Source organism: Bubalus bubalis, chromosome 22 (genome assembly GCF_019923935.1).
Source record: "Bubalus bubalis isolate 160015118507 breed Murrah chromosome 22, NDDB_SH_1, whole genome shotgun sequence".
Taxonomy (NCBI): Eukaryota; Metazoa; Chordata; class Mammalia; order Artiodactyla; family Bovidae; genus Bubalus; species Bubalus bubalis.
Genome location: NC_059178.1, coordinates 27,510,925 through 27,535,123, shown reverse-complemented (window position 1 = coordinate 27,535,123; position 24,199 = coordinate 27,510,925). Strand labels below are relative to the sequence as shown.

General features: G+C 42.3%; 1 protein-coding gene across 2 annotated transcripts in view; it reads left to right on the top strand.

The window, feature by feature from the left end:
- The window catches only part of ABHD3 (abhydrolase domain containing 3, phospholipase), a 59,171-nt gene that overhangs the window by 15,296 nt on the left and 19,676 nt on the right, over positions 1–24,199 (top strand). For both annotated transcript variants that reach the window (XM_006079191.4, XM_025273738.3), the window contains exon 4: positions 6,531–6,576. In XM_006079191.4, coding sequence (XP_006079253.1) covers positions 6,531–6,576 — 46 coding nt within the window. The remainder of the gene's footprint in view (positions 1–6,530; positions 6,577–24,199) is intronic.

The window sequence follows — 24,199 nt, the reverse complement described above, 5'->3', positions numbered from 1 at the left end:
AATGATCCATTGTAGAGACTCTGGATTCTGTTATGTATTTCTGAAGAGTTTCTATACATTTTCTAATGACTAATTTTTGTTTTTCAGGCAGATAATTTGAGTAAATTCAAACTTCAAACTCTGTCCCATCTGCAGTAGACAGCAGCTGAGGTCTCTGTTCAGGTTTTCATCCTTAACTGGACTGCTTGGGGCCCATGTCACAGAAAACTCAGTCAGAGCTTTGCACCTAGTGTTTTTATCCAGAATTTAGGCCTCTGCCTCTGTATCTCTCTCTTTTCTGAGGTTTCCCTCCTCATTTTCTCTTAGTTGCAGCAAATTCTGTTTTCTGATTTTCAACCCCATGAGACTGAACATTTTTATTTGACCTTTATCTATTACTGGATAATACCAGCTGGTGCCTCCCCTCAGGCAAAAAGCTGTGAAAGGAGACTTACCCAATGCCATTTTTTTTCTTCCAAGTGTCAAGTCCCATTTAGTTTCTGCCTGCTTTGGGTGTTCTCCATTGCCTTTATAATTTATCAAGCATTTAGTTATTATTCTATGGAAGGGCTGGCCTTGCAGGATCTACCATGACATTTCTGGAAGCAGAACTTCCTTGTCATTTTTCCTTAGCCTGGCAATCTGCACCCTAAGCCTATTTTGATCCTAACTTTTTTTTTTTTTTTTAATTTTCTTTAGTTCCTATCATTAGCCTAGTATCATTAGCCTAACATGATCTATTTTCTCATCCCTTAGAAACTTTTTACATTCCTACATGGTGGCTCAGATGGTTAAGAATCTGCCTGTGATGCAGGAGACTTGGTCTTCCTGATCTCTAGGTCGGGAAGATCCCCTAGAGAAGGGAATGGCAACCCACTCCAGTGTTCTTGCCTGGAGAATCCCATGGACGGAGGAGCCTGGAGGGCTACAGTCCTTGGGGTCACAAAGAGTTGGACACGGCTGAGCAGCTAATACTTTCACGTTTTCTTCTTGAGGCCAGGAACCTTATATTTTTATTTTGTTTTTCTCCTATAAGCACGAACTGAATCTTTAACCCAGTAACTAATCTGTTCAATAAATTTTTGAATGAATGAGTCATTCCAATATTAATACTCATGTAAAATGCCTAGAAGATGATCTAGCACATAGTAAACACTGATAAATATTATCTGTTGTTATTATCTGAAATCAAAATACTGATCCCTGAATATTCTTCTCACTCCAGACTTTGCTGATTATTCTGTTCATTCATACTCAAAGACTCGTGGAATCTTAGAACTGAAAAATAAAGTTGTATGATAAAAATTCCTTTGTTCTTGTGGATCACTGGGCTTGAGCAGATTCAAGGCTATCTGACTCATTTCTTTGTAACAGTGGTTCTCAATAGCCCTTCTACAAAGAAGTACTTGATCCAAAATGCCCATAGTGCCCAACGTTGAGAAATCCTGCCTTGTGGGTAGCTCTCTGCCTCTTACTTGACCTTCATTAAGAGCTTTCCTAGTTAATGTGGTCTGTTGTCATAGAAAATTCTCAATTCCAGATTTTATTTATTTAGTGTCTCCTCTTTATTTGTATTTTACCTGTTTTAAGAAGAAAATTTAAATAGTTAAAATGCATAAGAAGAATAAGTTTTACAGAACAATTTCCCTCATATACATACCCTCTAAAATTACTTGGGAGGGAACTTCTCTGGTGGTCCAGTGGCTAAGACTCCATACTCCCAATGCAGGGGGCTTGGGTTTGAGCCCTGGTCAGGGAACTTGATCCCAGATGCCACGTCTAAGAGTTTGAATGGATCCTGCATGTTGCAGCTAAGATCTGGTAAAGTCAAATAAATAAAACTTAAAAAATAAATAGATAAATAGTTTGGGAGAAATTGTGAAAATAATTTGGATAGAGCAGTTATAAAGTTAACAGGGGCCTATCAAATGTCTTAGGAAGAGTAGCTGTATTTCAACCAGTTCTTTTCATTTTGCTAAAGTGTCCCCTGATGATGGTGAAGGCAGAAAAGGGGTTAAACGAGAGCAGCTAACTGATTGTCACCAATTGGATGGGAGAAGGGAGCCATGTGGAAGCCTTCAGGCTTCCTGCCTCCAAAGCTGCCCTGTCTATCCTCCTGTATCTCTCTGCCTCATTCCCAAGGCTAGAGGTAGATACTGTGGTGAACGCATATCTTAATATATAGAAGTACATACAGATGATTGAACAGGGTCAAGAACAAAGGCCTGTGGAGGGGTCAGTACATTTTCTCGTCTAGCAAGAGGTATTGGAGCTGTGAGCCACTGTTCAGAGTTGGCTAAAAGAAAGTGCAGACATCTCTGTCTGCAGTTTGGAAGAAAATCCCAGGTGTGTAGGCTGCTCTTTGCTGAGTGTGCAGATCATCACTTTCTTTCCCCTCACTAGCTCTGTCCCCTTCTCTCGGGACAGTCACATGATGATATCTTACCTTGGAAGCCATTTTTAATCCTGAAGTCGTGTTTGCATGCTGAAAGTGGTTCTTTTCTGAATGATGGAAAGCTTCAAGGTCATAATTAAATTTAGCTCCAATTCCTGTGTTACTTAGGTGCTTATGCAATAAATACAAGTGGCTGTCTTGCCATTCTTTCTTAGCGAAGATTAACTGACCATGCAGCACTTTAACTTTCCTGCATGTTTTTGTAGTATATTTAAAATCTTTCTCTGACTAGTCAATAAAATTTCATATTTCTAGCCTTTTCTCAAATCAGAGTTCTGAGATTTTAAAACATGTGTCTTCTTTAAGTTCAGTTCAGTTCAGTTGCTCAGTCATGTCTGACTCTTTGCGACCCCATGGACTACAGCACGCCAGGCTTCCCATCCATCACCAACTCCCGGAGTTGACTCAAACTCATGTCCATTGAGTCAGTGATGCCATCCAACCTTCTCATCCTCTGGTGTGCCCTTCTCCTCCCACATTCAATCTTTCCCAGCATCAGAGTCTTTTCAAATGAGTCAGTTCTTTGCATCATATGGCCAAAGAATTGGAGTTTCAGCTTCAGCATCAGCCCTTCCAATGAATATTTAGGACTAATTTCCTTTAGAATGGACTGGCTGGATCTCCTTGCAGTCCAAGGGACTCTCAAGAGTCTTCTCCAACACCACAGTTCAAAAGCATCAATTCTTCGGCACTCAGCTTTCTTTATAGTCCAACTCTCACATCCATACATGACTACTGGAAAAACCATAGCTTTGACTAGACGGACCTTTGTTGACAAAGTAATGTCTCTGCTTTTCAATATGCTGTCTAGATTGGTCATAACTTTTCTTCGAAGGAGCAAGCATCTCTTAATTTCATGGCTACATTCACCATCTGTATTGATTTTGGAGTCCCCCAAAATAAAATCTGTCACTGTTTCCATTGTTTCCCCATCTATTTGCCATGAAGTGATGACACCAGATGCCATGATCTTCGTTTTCTGAATGTTGAGTTTTAAGCCAACCTTTTCACTCTCCTCTTTCACTTTCATCAAGAGGCTCTTTAGTTCTTCACTTTCTGCTCTAAGGGTGGTGTCATCTGCATATCGGAGGTTATTGATATTTCTCCCAGTAATCTTGATTCCAGCTTTTGCTTCATCCAGTCTGGCATTTCTCATGATGTACTCTGCATATAAGTTAAATAAGCAGGGTGACAATATACAGCCTTGATGTACTGCTTTTCCTATTTGGAACCACTCTGTTGTTCCATGTCCAGTTCTAACTGTTGCTTCCTGACCTGCATACAGATTTCTCAAGAGGCAGGTCAGGTGGTCTGGTATTCCCATCTCTTTCAGAATTTTCCACAGTTTGTTGTGATCCACACAGTCAAAGGCTTTGGCAGAGTCAATAAAGCAGAAGTAGATGTTTTTCTGAAACTGTCTTGCTTTTTTGATGATCCAGCGGATGTTGGCAATTTGATTTCTGGTTCCTCTGCCTTTTCTAAATCCAGCTTGAACATCTGGAAGTTCACAGTTCACACACTGTTGAAGCCTGGCTTGAAGAATTTTAAGCATAACTTTGCTAGCATGTGAGATGAGTGCAATTGTGTGATAGTTTGAGCATTCTTTGGCATTGCCCTTCTTAGGAATTGGAATGAAAACTGACCTTTTCTAGTCCTTTGGCCACTGCTGAGTTTTCCAAATTTGCTGGCATATTGAATGCAGCACTTTCACAGCATCGTCTTTTAGGATTTGAAATAGCTCAACTGGAATTCCATCACCTCCACTAGCTTTGTTTGTAGTGATGCTTTCTAAGGTCCACTTTACTTCACATTCCAGGATGTCTGGCTCTAGGTGAGTGATCACACCATCGTGATTATCTGGGTTGTGAAGATCTTTTTTGTACAGTTCTTCTGTGTATTCTTGCCACCTCTTCTTAATAACTTCTGCTTGTGTTAGGTCCATACCATTTCTGTCCTTTATTGTGCCCATCTTTGCATGAAATGTTCCCTTGGTATCTCTAATTTTCTTGAAGAGATCTCTAGTCTTTCCTATTCTATTGTTTTCCTCTATTTCTTTGATCACTGAGGAAAGCTTTCTTATCTCTCCTTGCTATTCTTTGGAACTCTGCATTCAAATGGGTATATCTTTCCTTTTCTCCTCTGCCTTTTGCTTCTCTTCTTTTCATAGCTGTTTGTAAGGCCTCCTCAGACAACCGTTTTGCCTTTTTGCATTTCTTTTTCTTGGGGATGGTCTTAATCACTGCTTCCTGTACAATGTCACGAACCTACGTCCATAGTTCTTCAGGCACTCTATCAGATCGAATCCCCTGAATCTATTTGTCACTTCCTCTGTATAGTCATAAAGGGATTTGATTTAGGTCATATCTGAATGGTTTAGTGGTTTTCCCTACTTTCTTCAATTTAAGTCTGAATTTGGCAATAAGGAGTTCATGATCTGAGCCACAGTCAGCTTCTAGTCTTGCTTTTGCTGACCGTATACAGCTTCTCCATCTTTGGCTACAAAGAATATAATCAATCTGATTTTGATATTGACCATCTGGTGATGTCCATGTGTAGAGTCTTCTCTTGTGTTGTTGGAGGAGGGTATTTGCTATGACCAGTGGGTTTTCTTGGCAAAACTCTGTTAGTAGGGCCTTTTAGTAGGGCCTCTTCTTTCAGTAGGGCTTAATAAAGCTGTCTATATAACCTTTCAGATGCGAGAAAGAATTCCTTTGCAAAAACATCCTGAAGTAAAATCTAAACCCCCTGAGTCCATCCAAGTCATGAGTATTTATTAGTGAATATTCAATTCATTGGTGCTAGAACCCATACGTTGATCAACAGTACCTTGAAAGAAACAATTAGAGCACATACAAAATTGTTCTATATATTCTTAATTATAGGCTTTTTGTATTTATTTCTTTTGTGTTAAATACATCATGAAAACAAAGATAGTAAATGCTTTAAATAGACAAAAGGGATGGAGGGTTAAATTAGAACCTTAAATAATCTTGATTGATTAGTTAAGTAGATAGACAAAAAGAAAATGAATTTTAATTGACATGAATATAGATTCACTAAGCCAAAGAGAACCCATGCAGACACGTCAGGATTTTGTGTGAAGATGGCAAAAATACATATGTGGGGTTATGGTTGATGGAAAGTTTGTCAGTGCAGAATGACTGCGTAAAGGTAGCGTGATGTTGCAACTACCATTGCTACTAATTAGCTAATGGTCTTTGTATAGTTACTGTCAGCCTGTGCTACTCTAAAGCCCTTCACTTATGACCGCTGACCCAGGACAGGCAAACAGGATTGTAGGACACAGAGCTATTCTTTCCTCCCCCAGGTCAGCCGAACAGCAAGCAGTAGCATAGTGGGGACCCAGCCTTCCAGCTCAGGTGCCGTGTCCCTCGCAATTCTACCTGCATGATGTTTTCACCGCAGGTAAAATTCCAGTCTGTCTATTTGCTGAGCTTTGAGGGTGCAAGAGCTATTTCTCAGGATAGGAATAGATGCTCATTCCCTGGTGGATCAGATGGTAAAGAATCTGCCTTCAATGCAGGAGATGTGGGTTCAATCCCTGGGTCAGGAAGATCCCCTGGAGGAGGAATTGGCAACCCACTCCAGTATTCTTGCCTGGAGAATCCCATGGACAGAGGAGCCTGGCGGGCTACAGTCCATGTGGTCACAAAGAGTCAGACATGACTGAGTGACTAACATTTTCATGTTATAAATAGAATAGTTAGAAGACATTTTTTAATTTGAAGCAAAAACATTTAAGTTTGACTTGTATTCAGAATTGTTTTATTCTGAATTTATTATTTGTTGGAGGACTACACATCAACATAGGAAGAAGTTGCAAAGATTCTGCTTTTGGTAGGAAAATTTAATACCACTTTGATATATAGTTTTCTGGTTTGAATCCATATGTTGACTTTAGAGAACTAGAAATGTATTTTAGTGCATTTAATGACATTATCAAACATCCTTGTTTCTTTGGAACAGATTTCTAAGAACCTTTTAATGCTCTAATACAGGCCCAAGAAGAGGATTTTAATATTATATTGTCAAGATCATGCATAAAAATAACAAAAATTATTTTCTTGGTTTTTAGATATGTGGTTTTTAACAACAGAGGAGTGGCGGGGGAGAATCTCCTGGTAAGTAAATTTAAAATGACAGCAGCTTAATTTTTAAAGAAATCCAGTTTTATAACAAAAAGATACTCTTTTTGATTTAAGATAACTTATTATATCAATAATACAAGTTCATTGTGGAAAAATACGGGTAAGGGGATAAAAAGGAAACTTGTAAAACCCATAATTACACAACCAGGGGAATCCTCTTAGTCTGTGTTCATCCAGATCTTATATTTAAATTTTAAAATGTTACATATTTCTATTTTTTTAAATAAGGCTTTATTTTGTAACTCAACTTTTTATACTTACTGTAGGTTAGCGTCAACAAATATTTATCAACATCATTTTTAATGAAAAACACATTTTCTTTAAAAATTAACTAGTGCCAAAAAAAAATTAACCAATAGAATAATACTTGATTTACTTAAGAAATTTACTGTTATTGTGAAACAGATTGACTGCATGTTATATGCTTATTTGCGTGCCAAAGTTTACATAGAGGAGATATTATTTTAAATCAGTTTTTTTCCCCCGTTTCTAACCCCTAAGCTTTTGCTAGGATAGAATTTGTTGCATCTCTTGAAAAATCATCACTATCTGAGTCGGAATGAGAAATATTACACTCACTGAAATTTTCTTGAAGCTTTTCAACTGTTAGTCCCTCACCACTTCAACAGGTCAAAGGCAATTCTATCAGAATAGAAAGAACTATTTTTTTGAATCATTGATAGAGAATGATATTAAGACTATCAATAATTAAGTCATGCTGGAAATAAAAATTTACGATCATGTCACTATGTTGGTACATTATGAGAATTTGGGGGGAGAAAAGAGCTCTTGCACTTTGCTTGATAAATCCTGGAGGGGATCAAGATCAACCTGATTACAAAAACTAAAGTTATAAAGTGTTTTTGGTCTTACTCCAGTTCCTTGTGAAGGTGAAGAGTCCACTTTCCTTATTTGGTGCAGCCCTGTAGGAATCTCATAGGTGGGTTTGCAGGTACTCTAAGAGGAAAGATTTGAATGTGTCACTGGCTCTGGACCAAGCCAGTCATTTCTGAGCAGCTCCTGTCTGCTGTGTGTCCTTCCAGATGCTTCCAGGACACAAAGCTGGGAAAGGCATGGTCTTAGCCTCTCAAGAAAATAACATGCTGAAAAGTAAAGGCCATTTGGTCCCATAAAATGAGAACAAATGATCTGTTTGTTCAGCAAAGCTGTGTTGTATGCCTATTAAATCAGGTACCTGTACAAGGCCATAGTGAAGAATGCACACATTATTACACACAGTCCTAACCCTTTCTTAGGAAACTTGAGTTGCAAGAGAGGGTACATAAGTTGCAAGAGATATATAAAAATATACACAGTACGGTGCTAATTGTGACCACAAAAAGGTGTCTTACGGCTGCAGAGATTAGAGGGAAGGAGTAACTAACTCCCGGGGGAGGTGGGAGAACAGAACATTGGAGGTGGGTTTGAGCTGGATCTTAAAGGTTATGGTATTGAACCAGCAGAGGGGAGAGAGAAGCTTTCTCAGCATAAAGAACGAGATGTTAAAGAGCGTAGACAGCAAGTCCTTATTCGTGGAGGGATAACGATGGTGATCATTTTCTCTAATGTTTATTGGGTCCTTCGAATATATCAGTTATGTCTTTTCCTATTGATGTTCAGCAATAGAAACAACCCTGTGATTTATGTGAGCGTAGCCACCATGATCCCCATTTTCTAGATGAAGAAAATGAGGCACAAGCAGGCTAAGAATGTGCCCTCACCAAGAAATTCAGAGCCAGGATTCAGACCAGGTAGGCTGACTGTGTGCTTATGTTCTTGACGTTTGTGCTGTGCTCCTTCTTATTGCTCAAGAAGTGCTAGGAATTCTCTCAGAAAGGGAGGGCCAGATTTTGAAGAGTCATGTGTAGAACCCCAAGGAACCTAGCGTTGAACCATTAACTCTTTCTAAAGTCTCTTTTATGGATGTATAATTGACATATAAAATAACTTAGTCATGTTTTAGAAAGAAAACTGCAGCAGAAAAGTGATGGAGGGGAAGGAGGCTTGGAGGTTTGGCAATTACTAAAGATCTATTCAGAGTGTGAGGGGCTTCCCTGGTGGCTCAGTGGTAAAGAATCTGCCTGCCAGTGCAGGAGATGCAGGTTCGATTCTTGGGTTAGGAAGATCCCCTGGAGAAGGGAATGGCAACCCACTCCAGTACTCTTTCCTGAGAAATCTCATGGACAGAGGAGCCTGGTGGGCTATAGTCCATGAGGTCACAAAGAGTTGGACACCAAACAACAAACATCAATAACATAAGCACACGGTTAGCCTACCTGGTCTGAGCAACCAAACAACAACAATCCAGAGTGTGAATGTAGAGGTCGGGGAAGAGAACAGAAATGATGGGGTTTTCTGGGGCAGAAAGAATAGTATTCATTGTATTGTGGGAAGTGGAGAGAAGGGAGTCAACGTCAGCATGTCTGCTGCTGCTGCTGCTGCTGCTGCTGCTGCTGCTAAGTCGATTCAGTCGTGTCTGACTCTATGCGACCCCATAGACTGCAGCCTACCAGGCTCCCCAGTCCCTGGGATTCTCCAGGCAAGAATACTGGAGTGGGTTGCCATTTCCTTCTCCAATGCATAAAAGTGAAAGTGAAATCGCTCAGTTGTGTTCGACTCTTAGCGACCCCATGGACTGCAGCCCACCAGGCTCCTCCGTCCATGGTATTTTCCAGGCAAGAGTACTGGAGTGGGGTGCCATTGCCTTCTCAGTCAGCATGTCTAGTTTTGCTGAATTGTAAAAGGCTAATATGGTGAAGGGTAATATTTGCCGAAATAGGAAATATAGGAGAATTTACAAGATTTGGGTGTTATCAAAATAACAAGTTCAGTTTTAGATGTTGGGGATGCTTTGATGTCATCCAGGTGGAAATTTCTCGTAAACACTCAGATGTACTAGACTGGCTGTCAGAAGAGACATACAGACTGGAGAAAGGCATCATGGATTATGGGTATACAGTGGAACCAGGAGGTCAGGAGTGGATGAGAGTGCTTAGGAACTGTTGGTCTAGCAAAAGATAGATTCTTAGAACATGACAAACAGGAAGGAGGAGAAAAAAAGATGAATAGGAGGAAGCTTGGGAAAACTTCTGCCTGAGCATTTACATTTAATTGGAAATTTACTTTGAAAGAAGGCAGCAACCCAGTAACTTTGAGCCATAAATTTGCACCTACGTGCTTAGTCATGTTCGACTCTGCCTGCCAGGTTCCTTTGTCCCTGGGATTTTCCTGGCAAGAATACTGTAGTGGGTTGCCATTTCCTCCAGGGGATCTGCCCAACCCAGGGATCAAACCTGAGTCTCCTGCATTGCAGACAGATTCTTTACCTCTGAACCACTGGCAAAGCCCCATAAATTTGCATAGATTAAAAAAAAAATCTCCACAAGAATACTTCGGGAGATTTTACAAAGGGATAGTAATTAGATAATTTTTTTTTTTTTTTTACTTCTAAAGAACTCATTGAGTTCTAAGCAGGAGGATAAGAGAAGCTTGGTCTCTGGCGTCTTTTACAGTGCCTTGGTTGAATTCTGATGAACTGATACCCAGAGCAAATACCTGTGTCCTAAACGCTAATTCGATCTAACTTTAAAAAGAATAGGATATCAAATGACTTAAACGTAATGACTAAGATCATGGCATCCAGTCCCATTACTTCATGGCAAATAGAAAGGGAAAAAGTGGAAGCAGTGACAGATTTTATTTTCTTGGGTTCCAAAATCACTGCAGATGGTGACTGCAGCCATGAAATTAAAAGATGCTTTCTCCTTGGAAGAAAAGCTATAACAAGCCTAGATAGTGTATTAAAAAGCAGAGATATCACTTTGCCGATAAAGTTCATATAGTCAAAGCTATGGTTTTTCCAGTAGTCATGTATGGATGTGAGAGTTGGACCATAAAGAAGGCTGAGCACTGAAGAATTGATGCTTTTGAACTGTGGTGCTGAAGAAGACTCTTGAGAGTCCCTTGGACAGCAAGGAGATCGAACCAGTCAATCCTAAAGGAAATCAACCCTGAATTGGAAAGGCTGATGCTGAAACTGAAGCTCCAATACTTTGGCCACTTGATGAGAAGAGCCGACTTATTGGAAAATACCCTGATGTTGGGACAAATTGAGGGCAAGAGGAGAAGGGGGCAACAAAGGATGAGATGATTGGATGGCATCACTGACTCAATGGACGTGAGTTTGAGCAAATTCTGAGAGATAGTGAAGGACAGGGAAGCCTGGCGTGCTACAGTCCATGGGATCAAAAAGAGTGGGACATGACTTAATGACTGATCAATAACAAAAAATGAAATATAATTTAATATATATTTGTACCCAAATGGATCACAAAAATGAATTGCCAATATTGATTGTTAGAGCTGGCTTTGATATTGAGAGCTCTTGAGAGCCTTTCTTCTTTCTGCCTTAGAGCTATGAACAATGACTGTTTCAGACTAGAGGTACTCTATGAGTATTTATACCTTCCCTGTTCCAGAAACGACTGAATATAGCCTAGACCCAGAGTAAGTAAGACTTTAGGATAGTCGTAATAAAGAACAAGAGATGAATCAGCAAAGATCAAACAGGGAGAGGAACTGACTCGAACTGAAATTAATCCAAGAGAGCTAGCGAAGGTGACATAGAATTTAGGGTAAGCCATTCTCTTAAGGGTGGAAGAAAAGCAAGAGGAAAAGATTTGCTGAAATAAGTTGGTGATATACTTAGAATTTATAGGGGTGGTTATGGCCCCTGCAAAGCAGAATAAGAAAGTAGAAATCTTCCAGCACCATATTGTCCTTATTTCTAATTAGTCTTTGCAAGATTGAGAGAAAGCCAGAAGCCTTGCTTGCTGGGAAATGAGAAGCCTGCACTTTTCCCTCTCTGGGCCTCTGAGGTGTGGAAGACAGAGAGTCCCAGTCTTAGTAGACTAATCCTCAGATATCCCTGCAGGCATCCTCAAGGTGGACAGTGCCTTTTCTCAATTTTCTGCAGGTTGGTTTTCAAGGAATCCAGGAAGCCAAGTTATACACAAACTTCCTCATATTAGTGATTACTTTGGGAACTGTCATGTTCCCAGCTTAGTTTAGGAATGATGATTTACAAAGAACTCAGTGAAACCTGAGTTTGTTAAAGGTTACACTCCCTCTCCTTTTATTTATAGGGTTATGCAGATTTCTATGTCCCTAAACCCAACCAGAAAACCCTCTTAGCCACTTTGGAACATATTCTGGGAGTTTCTCAAAAACTGAAAAATTGAGTTGCTGTATGATCCAGCAATGCTGCTCCTACGTATATATGCAAGAAATGAAAATATTTATTCATACAATAACTTGTACACACATATTTATAGCAGCATTATTCACAGTAACCAGGCTTCCCAGGTGGCACTAGTAGTAAAGGATCCATCTGCCAATGCAGGAGATGTAAGAAGATGAGGGTTTGATCCCTGGGTCAGGAAGATCTCTTGGAGGAGGAAATGGCAACCCACTCAGTATTCTTGCGTGGAGTATCCCATGGAGAGAGGCTCCTGGTGGGCTACAGTCCATGGGGTCTCAAAGAGTCAGACACGACTAAGCACACACCCATACATTCATAATAACCAAAAGATGGAAGGAAACAGTTGTCCATCAACAGACAAATGGATAAATAAAATGTGGTACAGCTAGGTCATGGATTACTATTCAGCATTAAAAAATGAATAAAGTACTGATACATGCCACAATATGAAAGAGACTTGAGAACATTATGCTTAGTGAAAGAGATAAAAGCCAGATAAAAGATCACATACTATATGATTTCATTTATAATTCTAAAATATTCCAAATAGACAAATCTGTAGAGATGGAAAGTAGATTAGTGGCTGCCTTGGGCTGAGGAAGCGGGAGTGACTGCTAATGGTGGAGGGTTTCTTTGGGGAGTGATGAAAATGTTCTAAAACTTTGATGATAGTTGTACAATTCTAAATATACTTTAAAAATCCACATCTTAAATGGGTGAATTGTATGCTAAGTGAACCACGCCTCATAAAGTTCTTAAAAAGAAAAGGCTTAGGACTTCCCTGGTGGTCCATTGGTTAAGACTCTGTTTTCCTATTGCAGGGAGCCTGGGTTCCATCCCTGGTCAGGGAACTAGATCCTACGTGCTGCAATTAAGACCTGACATGGCCAAATAAGCAAATAAAAACAAATAAATATTAAAAAAAGAAAAGAAAAGCCTCCTTCAAGTACTTTCCAGTTCAAGTTAGAGCTGGTTCAGTGGGTTCGGGGGAGGGTCAACAGTGGAGCAGAAGCCAGAAAATACTTTTAAATACTTCGAGTGAAAGTCATTCAGCCATGTCTGACTCTTTGCGACCTCATGGACTTCAACCTGCCAGGCTCCTCTGTCCGTGGGGATTTTCCAGGCAAGAATACTGGAGTGGGTTGCCATGCCCTCCTCCAGGAGATCTTCCCAACCCAGGTCTCCCGGGTTGCAGGCGGATTCTTTACCGTCTGAAACACCAGGGAAACCCAGAAAATGCTTTAAAACCATGCTACTCCAAACATGGTCTCTGGGCCAACTTCCAGTTTTCAAACTATCGGACACCATTGCTAACAGGATGAGAGAATGTAAGCCAACTTCAGCTCCAAGCACTCTGCGGAGGTGAGCTGATTGTTTTTTCTTTCTCATAGAAACACTGTCTGGGTGAGAGAAGCAGCACACTGGTTTACATTCTGACATCAGCCCCTTATCTCACCCTGGCCTGGCACTTTAAGTAGCTCTGCTTCAGGGATCCTCTAATCCAAAAAAACAAAACAAAACAAAACACGAAAAAACCCTCATTTAATAAATGAGGACACCTCTGGAGAAGTGGGCTGACAGGCCTGAGGTCATAAAGCTGATTAATGGTCTTAGGGCAGGAACTCCGACTGTCCAGTGTCTTAACATTTCAGCTCTGGCTTTTGGTCAAGTCAGGCTGAAAAGCTGGGGGTTGAGATAAAGAAGGTTTTCGAAGAGAGGGATCTTGCCTCAATCTCCAGTGCTTTGGATGGTTAATTAAGGACTCAGATCTAGAGAAATATGCTCTTGTTCCCTGCTGAGCTTTTCCACCTTGGAAGTTAATGGGGTAGGGAGGGATTTAGGAAATTCACAAGGGATAAAGGACTTGCTGGAGGAGGAACATACAGTGCATGGCAGGCCAGGGCACAGTTCAGACTCTCACCTTCAGGCACCGCCTTTCCCATACCCAGCCATTGTGTGCCACCCACGTTTGCTCTTTCCTAAATGCTTTCCCAGATAGCCTCTTCTGCTACCTATCACAACAACCCCTGAAGGTCATCAGTCAGGTGTGGATATGAGTGTGTTGAATCCTTTAGAATTTTCTTCTAGCACTGATAGGTGCAGTTCAGTAATATCTTGTAATATCTCAGTATTATCAATGTTATGAGGTGATATCACTCACTAATATCAACTCTTGGTGGGTGTGCAAAAGATTGTACACTTCTCTATATTTAAACAATTTTCAGTGAACTATCTAGAGGGAAGTTGCTGTATAACACAGGGCGCTCTGTGACAATCTGTTGTTCAGTCTTTAAGTAGTGCCCTACTCTTTGCGACCCCATGGCCTGTAGCATGCCATGGACTGCAGGACTGTGGCAACCTAGAGGGGTGGGAAATCCTATGGACAGAGGAACCCGACATGCTGCAGTCCATGGGGCTGCAAGGAGTCAGATACGACTTAGCTACTGAGCAACAGCTAAGAGGAGTGGGATGTGGGGGTGGGGTGGGAGGAAGGTTCCAGAGGGAGGGGATATATGTATACTTATGGCTGATTCATGTTGTTGTACGGCAGAAACCAATACAACGTTGTAAAGCAATTATCATCCAATTAAAAATAAGTTTAAAAAAGAATTTTAGGAATGGTATATCTTTAAGGAATAACAGTTATAATTTTAGGAGCAACAATGATGTGATAACCAGCTACCATTTATTGAACGGTTTCTTTGTGCCGTGTTAGTCAGTTGTGTTCGACTCTTTGTGACCCCCACGGACTGTAGCTGGCCAGGCTCCTCTGTCCATGGGATTCTCCAGGCAAAAATACTGGAGTGGGTTGCCATTTCCTTCCAGGGTTCTTTCTGATAGAACCCGGGTCTCTTGCATTGCAGGTGAATTCTTGACCGTCTGAGCCGCCAGGGGTTTTGCTGTGAGCTGTTTAGCAGTACTTCTCCGTGCGCTGCAGGCAATCCCTGTAGAACTAGACGTTCCTCTTCCCCAGTCACTCTAGGTAGGCTTTGTCATTCTTGTCACTGCAGCCTCCTCCTTTCTTGGCTCAGCTCTCACCCTGGTTCTTTAGTCCCTTTGAGCAGTTCCTTCTCGGCCCTGGCTGCACAGTAGGATCCTCTGAAAAAACTTCGAAAAATCTCTGATCTCTGAATACCATCCTCCAAAGATTCTGATTCATTTGACCTGGGGTGGAGTCCCCGGGTCTGTTTTTGTCCTAACGCCCTCTTTCTGTAGGTCCAGCTGAAAATCACTGTGAGGTGGTGGGAAGTGCCAGGTTTCTCAGGATCCTGATCTGAGAACTCCTGTCTGTGTGGCTGACCTGCTCTAAGCCACTAACAAACTGTGCTCATTTATCAGAGTCGCTTTGCAGCATGACTGCGTAAGCATGTGTGATAGCCATCCAGAATGTTAGCAGGAACACGGCATACAGGCTATCTTGGCCTCAGAGTTGGCCAGGATATTTCCTGGGGCCCTTTGTTTTGTGGTTGGTTATTTTAAATAATTAAATTCTCAGGCATGTTTGGCTACCTGGTGGTTTTGTATGTCTATCCATGGACGTGAAATGATTATTCACTGTAGAGCTGGTTTTGCTTAGAGATGCACATACATTTGTTTTCTCTGACTCCTTATTTAACAAACTCAGCTTCCAGAAATAGGGTCAGTTTTCCTAAGAATGATTTGGGCAGCTCACTAAGTACTGGACTGGGAGTAGGTTGAGTGAAAAGAAAACAACACAACAACAAAAACGTGGAGAGCAGTTAAGAAGTGTCAACAAAAAAAGATGTGCAACTTTAGAGTTGTGAGTTAAGTTTTATTTGTGGCAAAATGAGGACTGCAGCCCGGGAAGCTGCATCCCAGATAGCTCTGAGAGACTGCTCCAAAGCGGCTAGTGGGGGAAAGTCAATATATAAGGTTTTGGTGAAGGGGGAGTTCAATACCATGAAGCACTCATTTTACAAAAGGTTTTTTGTTAGTCATGAGGATCTGATGTCACCATGAAGGGATTTAGTGCTTCTCTAGATATGAGGAGATGCAAGGATTGAGATCATAAAAATCTGTTCCTAAAAACATACAACTATCTAAAGTCCACCAGATTCCCTGCAGCCCAGAGTGCCTCACTCCCCTGACGTCCCTCAGGGGTTGTTGCAGGTCAACAGCTATAGCAGCATGGGGCTCAGTCTCCGTAGAGGCAGCTGGCAAATGCCTTTGTTGTTCAGTCGTTGGCAGTGCTCTTGGTAAGTGCCAATTTGTAGTTGACAGAAGCATAGTTAGTCCTATTATAAATGGATTATCCCTTTTGGGGTAGCCTACATCCACACAAGATTTCACAGAGTTTATTCAAGCATCATCATATCAAATAATTAAGTACAGACCTTTAAATGCTAGTAAGAAGAAGACTGTAAAATGAAATATCTTAAGCTCTTGATGTTTACCAAGACATTAGAGTAAATGTGAAATGTAAGTGATTTAAAAAAAGATATTTGTGTACCTTTTCCAGTTTTATTTTTTTCTGGGCAGAAAACTGAACTGTTTATGAGCTGGCCTGGTTCAGTGTAGGATATGTGGCAGGCATTGAAAGGTCCCGGGTTATGGCTTTTTCTTCAGATTAACAAATTAATCTGCTCCCAGAATAGCAAGGGAGAGTCAGGCTATCCGATTAACAGGGTGAATTTTAATTTTTTCTATACTCCCCACATTTTTTAAATGAAATTTGCATTTTATAAAACAAATGACTTCTAAATCAGGACAAGAAAATTCTCTTTCGGGATAAGGAGAAATCACTGTGTCTACTTTTTGGAAGTTATGGGTAAATTAGATATCATTCATAGATAAATATAAAATATATGCTTTATTCTTTTCTGATCTATTATGTATAAATAATTTATAATTAATTTTACTACATTATTCTCATCAAAGCTTTTTTTAAAAACTAACTTCTGACAGTCATGTACACACTGCTTTATTTAAAATGGGTAACTAACAAAATCCTATTGTATAGCATATGGAACTCTGCTGAGTGTTATGTGCTGGCATGGATGGGAGGGGGTTTGAAGGAGAATGGGTACCTGTTTACGTATGGCTGAGTCCCTTTCCTGTTCACCTGAAACTATCCCAACATTGTTAATCGGCTATATCCCAATATGAAATGTTTTGGTGTTAAAAAAAAAAAAGAAAATTAACTCTAATAGCCATTTAAGAAATTACTATTGTTTCTCTCTGATCGTAGTTGCATAATCTTGGTTTGTAATTATCATCAAATTATTCTAACTTGTAAAAATACTTATGTCCAATGTCTGCTTGAAGATTATCTCTCCTTTAGATTTTTCTGCGTTTTTGGAGAATACCTTTCTCATCCTCTTTTTACTATAAAAGGAGTTCATCGCTCAATTGAATCCTGCCAGGTCATTCTTCCTTCTTTTAGTGATTAGATGTGGCTTACTTTACCTCTGTTCTGGAAGCATGAAATAAGGCAAGGATTACTGCAATATGATAGTTGCTAGTAATAATATTAATAGTAGCCCCCAGCAACTGGGGCTTCCCTGGTGGCTCAGATGGTAAAGAGCCTGCCTGTAATGCAGGAGACCTGGGTTCAATCCCTGGGTTGGGAAGAAGAGAATTAACTAACATGCTTTATCTAAAAAGATGTTAATATCATTTATTAACACATATATGTGTAATCTAGAAAGATGGTACTGATGAACCTGTTTGCAGGGCAGTGAAAGAGACAGAGACAGAAAGAGCTGACTTGCAGACACAGCAGAGAAAGGAGAGTGAGGCAGATTGAGAGAGTAGCACTGAAACATATACATCATCATATGTAAAATAGATAGCCTGTGGAAATTTGCTGCATGAAGCTTGGGGCTCAAATTCGATGCTCTGTGACAACCTAAAGGGTTGGTATGGGGTAGGAGGTGGGAGGGAGGTTCAAAAGGGAGGTTCAAAATGTGTATATTTATGTTGATGTATGGCAGAAACCAACACAACATTGTAAAGTAATCATCCTCCAGTTAACTTAATTAAAAAGATGCTATAAATTTATATCTTCAAATCTGAAGAAAATTTCTGCCAATTTGATGTATTACCCCCCATAAATGTCTTCGCTGTGTGTCCTAGATGAATTTTTTCTTTAGTGGGAGTGAAGTCCTATGAAGAAAGCATACGATGTTTCCTGTTGGAGCCCCGTCAGGTAGCGAGAGGTTGTGTGATATAACTACATAGTTTTGCATGTCTGAAGTTACCAGGTCATCTCACTTTCCATCCTGTGTGTTTCCATGTAATCTGACAAGTGTTTAATGACTGTCCGAGATGGAGACGAGCCATAGTAAGAGAGAGAGCCTCACATATATCACAAGGGCTGGGAGCAGGCTGGCCAGGACAAGTCGGGATAGAATTGGGAAAGGCTGTGAGTTCCTTGGGATAACAGGGGCCAAGTCTGACCTTTTATCTGATGTTTATTGAATTAGTTCAAGGCATGATTTCAACAGGCAGAGCTGACCTTGCAGGCCATGTGGCAGAAGTTTACACAGGTGGCAAGGGCATTGAGAAACTTAGCAGACGAGAGAGGGGCAGGGTCCATGGGCCAGAATCCATACAGATGGAGGAACAGTGAAGCACAGGGCTGGAAAGGTGATGGGCATATTAGGAAGGGCCTCAACAGGGGACTTCGTATTTAATTCAGTCGGCAATGGAAAGCTAATGGAGCGTTTTAATCAGAAACTCTGTCCTGATTAGAGCTGGAAATGTTCTCTAGGAAGATTAATCTCGCAGTGAGTGGGATGTGTGATTATGGATGGTTATTAGGAAAGACTGGGAGTTAACCATGTCAGAGGGTATCACCTCATGGTCCAAGCGAAAGGTACAAAGGCCTGGGAGCTGAGAAAGCTGGTGCCACACCCCTCCCACGACTTTTTCCTCTTGACACGTACCATTCCCATCTAGCCTACCTGATGGCTTCCCACCGCAGGCACTCGCATCTCCAACAGGGGTCATGGGGAGGGCCTCCTCGCGCCACAGAAGGCTGCTGAGCCTGTACTGAGGGCAGACCGGGTGCCAGGGGGTTAATCTCCAGGATGCCTCCAGCAGTGGTGAAGTTAACTGTGCGCTTAGTCGCTAAATCGTGTCCGCTTCTTTGCGACCCCATGGACTGGAGCCCGCCAGGCTCCTCTGCCCATGAGATTTCCCAGGCAAGAATACTGGAGTGGGTTGCTGTTTCCTTCTCCATGAAACCAACTGGTGGATCAATAACCCAGCTCCCTTGCCACTCGGTTGAGATAACTTTGAGCTTTGTTCAACAGTTTCCCAAAGTCCCCAGTGGGACTGAGTCCCAGTCATGCACAGCCACAAACTGCTGGCTAACATTCCTGATTGCTTCCTACCATTCCTGACTTACTCACCACTCCCCTGCTCCCACTCGCTGCTATACCTTCAAATGAACCACTCACCTTTGTCCCAGGGGCCTTCTGAGAGAATCTAACATACCAGGTCTTTACTTGAGTAGAAAGAAGGGCTTGCCTGTGTGTCCTGCAAAGATTCTGGAGAGGAAGACGCTATAGGACTTGGAAGTGTATTGACTGTGGATTAAGGGAAAGGAAGAAGGCAATGTCACCTAGTTTTAACTAAGAAAATGCAGACGTCATTCATAGGAAAATGGGAAGTTAGGGGAAGCATTAGTAATTTTCATGAAGAGATAAAAGGGTTTGCTTTGGGGCATTTTGAGTTTGAAGTACAGATAGTACTTTACTTCTAGAACTTAAGAATCTGCATCTGGAGCTCAGGAAGAAGGAAGAGCCTGGAGATTCAGGTTTAGTTGGAGCCAAAGGCAACAGGAGAAGGGGGCGGAAGAGGATTAGATGGTTAGATAGCTTCACCGACTCAATGCACATGAATTTGAGCAAACTCCAGGAGATAGTGAAAGACAGGGAAGCCTGGCGTGCTGCAGTCCATGGGGTCAGAAAGAGTTGGACACTACTGAGTGACTGAACGATGAGAGGTATTTGGTGAAGCTGTGAAGGTAAACGGGACCTCCAGAACTGGATGTGGACCAGAGAATGAACAGATGCAGGCCTATGACAGAACTTCCAGAACTGAATTCTCCCTTTTGGGGTGGTAGGAAGAATGACAGGAACTGGCAGGAAATGGAAAGCCAGCGGCCAGAGGAGGATGGGACACAGTCATCACGGGAGCCTAGGGAAGGGCTGGAGCCAGGCAGATGAGGCCAGAAAGGCTCTGGGTATGCTGAGTTTCAGAATGCTGGGAGATTTGATCTGTTAAGGGAGTGTAATTTCCTCGGTTTTGTCTCATCACAACAAAAATTTGAAGTGATGGACGTTAAAGCCCTTGGCACATCACAGCTCTCAGATAGTGTTACAGCACAGTTTTATTTAGATAAAGGAAAATACATCCTTGAGGCGTGAGGGCATGCGGACCCAAAAGACACGAAGAGAAGAGAGAGAGAGAGCATGCACGCGTGGGAGAGAGACCCCGGCCTTTTGGCTCCTCTTTTTATATGTTTTTTCCTCCCCTTGGGCCTGCCCTATGTAATTGGGCTAGCCAGGAGTGCTGTTTGTTCTACCTGAGGGCCTCGATCCCGTCCTTGGACTTTCCTTTCTTCTATTTTTCACAGGCTTTTCCTTTCCTTGTCTTTTAGCCACCGCCATTCTGGAGTGCTTTTTTCTATTCTAACTACCTAATATTCTCCCCTCAAGAGATGGGAGGCCCAATTCTTTGGGAATAGGGGCATCGAGGTCTTTCTGGCTACTTCCTGCTGAACTGGGATGGCGAGGGGCGTTGGGCCTCCCCCTTTTTCTAGTCTCAGGCCTCAGAGTCCTTATAGCGGTGTCCATCTAACAGTCAGTGATATTTTCCATGGTCAGCAGTAGTTTTATATATCCATGTTGAACTGGCACTGCATGCTGTAGCTTGTTGACCTGGGCCGAGACAAAATGGATTCAGTTTAGTTCAGTCGCTCAGTCATGTCTGACTCTTTGCGACCCCATGAATCACAGCACGCCAGGCCTCCCTATCCATCACCAACTCCCGGAGTTCATTCAGACTCACGTCCATCGAGTCAGTGATGCCATCCAGCCATCTCATCCTCTGTCGTCCCCTTCTCCTCCTGCCCCCAATCCCTCCCAGCATCAGTATTTTCCAATGAGTCAACTCTTCGCATGAGGTGGCCAAAGTACTGGAGTTTCAGCTTTAGCATCATTCCTTCCAAAGAAATTCCAGGGCTGATCTCCTTCAGAATGGACTGGTTGGATCTCCTTGCAGTCCAAGGGACTCTCAAGAGTCTTCTCCAACACCACAGTTCAAAAGCATCAATTCTTTGGTGCTCAGCCTTCTTCACAGTCCAACTCTCACATCCATACATGACCACAGGAAAAACCATAGCCTTGACTAGACGGACCTTAGTTGGCAAAGTAATGTCTCTGCTTTCGAATGTGCTATCTAGACAATTGATAATACATGGAGCAATCATAAGCAGCATCAGTATGGCATAATAAGGACTAGTAGGGGCATTAGTCAACTCCACATTCCCATTGCCAGGATGTCTCAAGTGCCTTCTTATTCAGGGATCAGATCTATCTCCTGTCTGTTTTGGAGTACAACCCCTGCCAAGCCATTGGCTCTTTAGAGCTGTCCTGAGAAATCTTATCCCCAGAAACTAGATTTTGGGGGTGTTCATTAGAATGGCACTCATTTGCAGTCCTGAATAGGTATCTGAGATCTCCGGGGGCTCACAGGTGTATTGAGTGCCCTCTTCTGTTTTCTTCCACAGCTTGACTTGTGAGTAGGAGTCATGTCCTGGTACTTTGACTGCTGTAGGGGTAGAAAGTATTACAGGGTAGGGGCCCTTCTATGTGGGCTGGAGTTGAGCCTTTGGGGACTCATCTTTCAAGACTTTAATTAGGACTTGAGTCCCTGGAGCATATAGTGGTGACTTGTTAGAATCTTTTGGGTCCTGGTTCATACCCCACAAGTGTATATCCTGTTGGAATTGACCAATGGTCATGGTATAAGACTGGGGAGTCTGAGCCTCTGGATCTAGGAAGAGGTCATTGACATAAACAAAAGGTCTCCCATATAGCATCTCATAAGGACCAAGACCAACCTATTCCTTAGGGGCAGTATGGGTGCGGAAGAGAGCTACTGGTATGGAAGCTCCCTTCCATCCCAGGGAAGTCTCCTGGGTTATCTTAAGAATTGGTTGGCTCTTTCTACTTTTCCTGAAGACTGAGGGCTCCAGGTACAATGGAGATAATAAGTAATGCCCAGGGCTTTAGAGACACTTTGGGTGACCTTAGAAGTAAATGATGTCCCATTGTCACTTTGTGATGACCTGAGCAGACCAAATCTCGGAATGATTTCATGGAGCAGGTTTTTTATCACTTCCTCAGCCCTCTCAGCCTGGGTGGGAAAGCCTTCAATTTATCCTGTGGATGTATCTATCATGACTAATAGGTATTTATACTCTGGAGGAACTGGCATCTAGGTGAAGTCCATCTGCCAGTCCTCTCCTGGGTAGTCCCATGTCGTTGGACGGGCTGGGCCAGCTGGGGTCTTTGAGCTCCTTGGGTGTTGTTAAATTGGCAAGTGGGATAAGAGGAGACCACTTGCCCTATAGTCATTTGGAGGCCTGTTCCTCTGAAGGACCTTTCTAGTAATCTTTGGAGGGTCTTTTCCCCTAAATGAGTGGTGGCATGTAAGCAGTTAACCAACTTCCATTGGAGGTTCCAAGGCAGAAAAAAGAGTCCCTCCTTTTGGAACCACCCCATATGATCTTATTGAAAGCTCTTACTCATAGCTTTACGAGTCTCACCTTCAGTATATGAAGGAGTTTCTGGCAAATTAGTCTGTGGAACTAAGGTGGCAACCCCTATTAGGTCATTGTTCTGTAATGCTGCTCTCTTAGCTGCCTGATCAGCTGCTTGGTTCCCCCATGCCACATACATGCTCCCTTTTTGGTGTCCTTTACAGTGGGAGACTGAAACCTCAGTGGGCAGATGGACTACCTCCAAGTCTAAGGATTTGATCACCATATTTGATTGGGGACCCTCAGGTGGTCAAGTGGCCTCTTTCTTTCCAAATAGCAGCATGTGCATGTAGCACCAGAAAGGGATACTTGGAGTCAGTGTAAATGGCTACTCTTTCTTTCTCCCAGCTCTAAAGCTAGAGCCAGGGCTATGAGCTTAGCTAATTGGGCTGAAGTACCTGGTAGCAAAGGTTTAGCTTCTATGGTCTCAAAATTGGAGACTACTGCATATCCAGCTCTTCTTTTTCCATCCAAGACAAAGCTGCTTCCATCAGTGTACCAGATTTCCTCAGGATTGGTCAGAGGATCTTCTTACAATCCCTCTTGGGGTTTTGTCCATTGGTCCAAGGTTTCTAGGCAAGAGTGAAAGGGAAGAGAGCCCATGGGGGTAGGCAGGAGGGTGGCTGGGTTAAGAACCTCACAAGGGGATACAGTGAGGCCTGGATTTTCCATCAGCACTACTTGATATCTGAGGATTCTTTGATCAGTTCAGTTCAGCCGCTCAGTTGTGTCCGACTCCTTGCGACCCCATGAATCACAGCACGCCAGGCCTCCCTGTCCATCACCAACTCCCGGAGTTCACTCAAACTCATGTCCATTGAGTCGGTGATGCCATCCAGCCATCTCATCCTCTGTCATCCCCTTCTCCTCCTGCCCCCAATCCCTCCTAGCATCAGAGTCTTTTCCAATGAGTCAGCTCTTCTCATGAGGTGGCCAAAGTACTGGAGTTTCAGCTTCAGCATCAGCCCTTCCAATGAACACCCAGGACTGATCTCCTTTAGGATGGACTGGTTGGATCTCCTTGCAGTCCAAGGGACTCTCAAGAGTCTTCTCCAACACCACAGTTCAAAAGCATCAATTCTTTGGCGCTCAGCCTTCTTCACAGTCCAACTCTCACATCCATACATGACCACTGGAAAAACCAGAGCCTTGACTAGATGGACCGTTGTTGGCAAAGTAATGTCTCTGCTTTTGAATATGCTATCTAGGTTGGTCATAACTTCCCTTCCAAGGAGTAAGCGTCTTCTAATTTCATGGCTGCAATCACCATCTGCAGTGATTTTGGAGCCCAAAAAATAAAGTCTGACACTGTTTCCACTGTTCCCCCATCTATTTCCCATGAAGTGATGGGACCAGATGCCATGATCTTCATTTTCTGAATGTTGAGCTTTAAGCCAGCTTTTTCACTCTCCTCTTTCACTTTCATCAAGAGGCTTTTTAGTTCCTCTTCACTTTCTACCATAAGGATGATGTCATCTGCATATCTGAGGTTATTGATATTTCTCCCGGCAATCTTGATTCCAGCTTGTGCTTCTTCCAGC